Source organism: Rosa chinensis, chromosome 2 (assembly GCF_002994745.2).
Source record: "Rosa chinensis cultivar Old Blush chromosome 2, RchiOBHm-V2, whole genome shotgun sequence".
Lineage (NCBI taxonomy): Eukaryota > Viridiplantae > Streptophyta > Magnoliopsida > Rosales > Rosaceae > Rosa > Rosa chinensis.
Window position 1 is genome coordinate 65,604,813 of NC_037089.1, and position 6,000 is coordinate 65,610,812.

Genomic DNA, 6,000 nt, shown 5'->3' on the forward strand with positions numbered 1-6,000 from the left:
TTCATCAAAATCAAGACCCTCGACCTGTGAATACCCCTGAGCCGCAAGCCTAGCCTTATTTCTAACCATATTTCCCTTTTCATACTTTTGTTTCTAAAGATAAACTTGGTTCCTATGACATTGCAATTACTAGGTCGAGGTACCAAGTTCCACACATCATTTCTGGTAAATTGATTCAATTCTTCCTGCATAGAACTAATCCAGTGATCATCCAACAAGGTTTCCTTTGTATTTTTTGGTTCAATCAAAGAAACGAAACAAAATGAGATATGGCATTCACACTGAACAAATTTTCAGTGATGAAACATAACAATGCATTTCCTCGACTTACCTCATCTTGACTTACCTGTGTTGCAGCTTGCCTTCTAGTTGTCAGTCGATCAGTTACATTGCCAATGATGTCCTGACTGGAATGATCTTTCTGAACTTGCTTGAAGCCTTTTCTCATTGTCGAAGCTGGTTCAAAAATATTATCAATGAGCTCCTCTTCATAAGTCTGAACTTCATTGCTTGATATGAGAGGAACTGAGGATGAGGTGGATGCTACATCTGCAAAGGATTCTTCCTGTTGTATACATTGATCATCAATAGAGACATTAATGGATTCCATAACAACTCGAGTTCTTTTGTTATAAACCCTACAAGCCCTACTATTTAGAGAATATCCCAAGAAAACACCATCATCACTTCTAGAATCAAACTTACCAAGGTGCTCTCTATCTCGTAAAATGTAGCAAGGACTTCCAAAAACATAAAAATGTCCAACATTTGGCTTCTTACCTTTCCACAGCTCATAAGCTGTTTGATCAGTACCTGGTCTGAAGAAGACTCTATTTATTGTATAGCATGCTGTGCTGATAGCTTCAGCCCAAAAGTTTGTGCTTACACCTGCAGCATGTAACATAACACGTGCCATGTCCAGCAATACCCTATTCTTCCTTTCCACAATGCCATTCTGTTGTGGAGTGATTGAAGCTGAGAACTCATGTGACACACCAAGCTCAAGAAAATAGTTAGAAAAGGCAGCATTTTTAAATTTAGTACCATTATCTGACCTTACTCTCATTATGCTAGTATCAGATGACTGCTTTTCAATGATCAATTTTTGACTCAAGTTTTTAAATGACTCAAACGTTTCAGTCTTGTCTTTTAAGAAATTTACCCATGTGTATCTTGAGAAATCGTCCACAACTACCAGCATGTAGCTTTTACCTTCAATACTTTCAGATTGAGCTGGTCCCATGAGATCCATGTGTAATAGCTCCAATACCTTTGTGGTTGTTGTAGAATTCACCACCTTGTAAGGTGCCTTGGCTTGCTTTCCAATCTTGCAATCCCCACATATTTTGTCAGTTTTGCCCTTTAAATTGGGCAGACCTCTGACACATTGCTTGGAAGGTAACTTCAGCAAGTCCTGATAGTTTACATGTCCTATCCTTCTGTGCCAAAGTTCAAAGGTCTCTTCTGTGGATCTTATAGACAGACAAGATTGCAAGCTGGAAGATTCATTAGCTCGAATATGATAACAGTTATCAAAAGATCTCTTACCTCCCATGATACCTTCTCATTTCTGATTTAAGACCAAATATCTCTGTTTATTAAACCACACATCTTCATAGTCATTAGCCAAATGGCTGACACTGATCAGATTAGCAGTTAAGCCTTCAACGAATAAAACATTTTTAAGATTAGGTATACCTGGAGTGTTTACTGTGCCTCGAGCTAGAATGTTTGCTTTCCTTCCATCTCCAAAAGTGACTGATCCAGTTGTGTTTTCATCCTCAAAGGAAGCAAACCAGGTTTTGTCTCCTGTCATGTGTCTGATAGGAGCACAAAGTGTGACATTTTTAATATGTATTTTTCCTCATTTGGCTAAGTTATTCTCTTAAAATTAATAATTATAATATAGTTTATGTTTTTAGCTACTTCATGGTCGAAAATGGTGAAAATAGGTAAAAAAGAGCAGTAATGAGCATAAATTAAGGACAAGTCATTTTAGAAACTTTCCTCTTTCATTTTAGGAAATATTTCCTATTTTGTTTTAGGAAACTTTCTTCATTTGAACTTTTCTATTTCTGATTTTCCTATTTTAATGAGAGTCCATCCCATTAAAAACTCTTGAGTGATGAAATCAAGAAAAATTGAAGGATTACTGAGGAAGAATTCGAGGAGATAAAATGGATTGTTTTTAATCAATATTTATTCCTAATTATCTGATTTCTTATTGATTATAAACTCTAATTAAATTCTGATTTTTCTTGATTGTAGGAGTTTATTGTGTGCACAATTCTTGGAAGAAATTAGTGCAAATCAAAGGAGAAGAATAAGGGATGTATCTGGTCGCTATTCAAGGCATATACAATGAGCCATTAAGGGGAAAAGAAATCAGAAAATTCATGACTTTGTCAAGAGAAAATCAAGCAAATTTGGAGGAGAAATCACCTCAAGATGATTGGCCATGATTGCATCACAAGAGATGAGAATTCCACTATAAATAGCAGCCATTCTCTACTCCAAAATCATCACTTCTTCATACAAAATTCAGTTCATTAGCTTAGCTCTCTTCTCTCCAAAACCCTCTCCAAATATTCAGAAAAAGCCTCTCGTCGTGAAGAGCTTTAGGACTTCTCCAAGGCTGTTCGTGTTCTTGAAGGCCAAGCCTTGTGTTCTCTTGACGTTCTCCCAGCTTCCTTGAAGATCAAAAAGTGTAATTCATGGCCCTTATTTCTGTTTTCATACTCTTTAGTATTGAATTTCAGATTTCGTTTATGAGCTTTATTATTGGAATTGGATTTTTGTTGAGAATGAGTTTATGTTAGTAATTTTCAGATTTGTTTCTTTATGTTCTTGAGTTGTTTATGATATCTTTATAATCTAATTTTGTGCCATCCTTTATATCTTTAAGCATATGATTTTGGTTGAATAACTATGTTAATCTGCAGGTTAATAAAGCCAAATTTGTGTTCTAATTCACCTAATCGTTTTGGGGCATAAATTGAAGTGGTAAAGGCTATGTACAATGGTCGAAATTATATGCTACATGTTTGTGTGTCTGTAACTTCTTATGGATGCATACATGTTTGGATTCAGAATTCTAACTGCACTTAATGATTCATATTTAATGTTGACGGATGCTCTTCAATATTAACGTGATGTTTTATATGAAATATTTTAAGTTATGGACTTTTCCTAACTTAGGAGATTAAAGAAGAATTAAAGTGGTACACGATCTCTTCAGACTTATACTTCGAATTCATTTATGATATTTAGTGTTGGCACGATTTTGGTTGTTTAGATTGAAATATTTCATTGCATGTTGATATGGTTTGGAAATTCTGATTTGAGTGTGAAGAAGTCGATCACATGTATATATTTGTCTTTTTGTTTTATTTCGTAGGAACTTAGAAACCAAAAGTTGAATCCCCCCTTTTTATGGTTGTTTCTTGTGTAAATTTGTAGATAAATACTTGTTTTATTAATTACTAATTTAAATTGACATTTTTGTTTAGGTGTACCCTACAATCCCCGGACTGAACGATCCCTGCTTATCCTATACTGACAACTACATTTTGCAGGGTTAAATTGTGAGGCTATTTCAGCAGCATCAGTGTCTAGAGCAGCCACTGTCAACGTACCAAAAATCTCGTTGCTTGTCTGCTAATGCAGTCAAGGCTACCAAACAAGTTGCCTCAATGTGAGAACTTTGTTGAGTTTTGCTTGCACAAGCAAAATGACATGTATCATCAATTTTATTAGCATAAGACAGAAGACTTTTACTTTCATTTTCTTGGTCCAGACATCTTTTCTTCTTTCAGTTTCGAAATTTTTCTTAGAGACCATTTCAGCTAGTCTGTTAATGAGTTCCTTTTGTTCTTTAAGCTCAAACTGTAGGGATTCAACAATACATTTTTCTGAAGAAAACTGTAAGTTTGAAAACCTTTCATTACACCTAGGTCTGATATGGCCTATCTTACCACAGTGATGACAAGTAGGAATAAAAGTTCTAGATTTAGTGTACCTTTTTTGACCAGTGGGGGACTCTTGGTCAAGTTTTACCTGATAGTTCGGTGTTGGTTGATCTTCCTTTCGAGTCTTCATAATTGTGACATGATCATCAATAGAGGCTTCTTTCTTTTCTATAGATGGTCTTGATGCTCTCACGAACTTGGTACTTTTGGAATTCTCTCTGGTGTATCCTAATCCATAAGTGTCATGCGGAGCTTTTCCTGATCCGAGCAATTTAGACATGAACTAGAGCTGACATCGAACTTGGTGAATCTTTCTTGAGTCAATTTTAACTCATTTTGCAAAGACTCATTTTTAGCCAACAATTCCAAGTTCAATACTTGTTGTCCTTTAATTTCTAGTTCTAGCATTTTGATCTTGTTGAGATACTCAGTCTTTTCAGCCTTCCATGTCAAAGACTCCTGGTCACCTTGCAGGTCTGCTAATTCACTCACATGTTTGCTTTTCTCTAGTTTCCATGCAGATTGTGAGGTTTCTAATAAGTGCTCCACTTTTTCTTTTTCAGTTCTCAGAAATTCAACTTCTTTTTCCAAACTCAAGTTTCTAAGCAGAGTTGCCTTTGAAGCTTTGTAGAGTTGTCTACAGTGGACATTTGTTTCATCATCAGAGAAAGCCTAGTCACTATCTGAATCAGGTAGAAGTGATGATACAAAAGCTACATTTTCTGCTTCCTGAGACTCATCATCACTCCAGGTCGAGAGAAAAGATTTGTTGTTGCTATTTTCATTCTTCCTATTTCCACAATCAGTAGAGATATGACCATAGCCACCGCACTCATAACACTTAGTTTTTCCTGAGTGAGTTCCTTTGAAGCTTCCTTTCCCGCTTTTGCCATTGTAGTCACTGCTGCTACTGCCATTATAAGAGCTTTTCCTAGGAGTATTAGGATTTCTGGATGAGTTCTTGTTTTTGAGAAATCTTTTAATTTCCTTTGTCAATAGGGCAAGATCCAGTGTCTCCTCTTCCTCTTCTACTCCTTTAACTACCTTGAAGGCCACACTTTTATTTTTCTTCTCAGGCTTTAGTCTCATCTCATAAGTTTTGAGGTTTCCGATAAGCTCGTCAAGTGGATATACATCAATGTCAAAAGAGTCCTCAATACTAGTAACCTTGGAACAAAATTTTTCAGGTAAGGCCCTCAGTATTTTCTTGACAAGTTTGTCATCTTCAAATGGTGTTCCCAAACTACGACACTGACCAGCAATTTTCATAATTCTATTATGAAAGTCATCTACTGTCTTATCATCCCCCATAGCCATAGTTTCAAACTCATAAATTAGACTTTGCAATTTTTGAGCCCGTACCTTTTTATTACCTTCATAGGTTGTTTGAAGCAGATCCCAAGCTTGCTTAGTAGTATCACAATGATTGATCCTCAGTTTTTCTCGTTCAGATAGAGCTGTGAAGATGCTATTCTTGGCCTTGAAATCCGCTTGAAGATTGCGTACCTCTTCTTCTGTCCAGTCTTTCCTTGGTTTTGGGATACTTGTGGAAGAGCCTTCATCTTTGCAAGAAACCATCGGAGTCTTCCAGCCATTTTCAACAATATTCCAAACATGCTCATCTTGTGCAAATAGATAAGATTTCATGTAAAGTTTCCATTGTGTGTACTTTTCACAACCCCCATCGAACCAGGGAGGACTATTGACAGATCCTCCAACAGCCCTATCATGCGAATGTTCCATTTTCCCTAGGATCACTAGAAGGTTCTAGCACCCGCTTTGATGCCAATTGAAAATACCTAACAGAACACTAGTGCAATATGTTTGATAGAACTGTTTGACAATGTAATGGTTTTATCAAGAAGTACACAGGAATTGCTAACGCAGTGTATAACTCTCCACTGAGGAAACTTCACTGCGTGGCTTTTAACGTAGCCAACTCGAAAAATCAATCCAATATGAAACAATAGCGTTTACAGTATACAAGTAGTGTTGTTCATAACAAACACTTTTAATTAGCCAACTGTTAACT

The 6,000-nt window shown here is 36.3% G+C and overlaps 1 protein-coding gene across 1 annotated transcript; it reads right to left on the minus strand.

The window, feature by feature from the left end:
• Positions 1-4,640: 4,640 nt before the first annotated feature.
• Positions 4,641-5,711, minus strand: LOC112184783. Its single transcript, XM_024323024.1, has one exon. It carries the CDS (start codon positions 5,709-5,711, stop codon positions 4,641-4,643), a length of 1,071 nt encoding a protein of 356 aa, XP_024178792.1.
• Positions 5,712-6,000: the final 289 nt, after the last annotated feature.

What these genes read in the sequence shown, in the direction of transcription:
- LOC112184783 (XM_024323024.1), bottom strand. Translation starts at nt 5,711, where the DNA reads ATGGAACATTCGCATGATAGGGCTGTTGGAGGATCTGTCAATAGTCCT.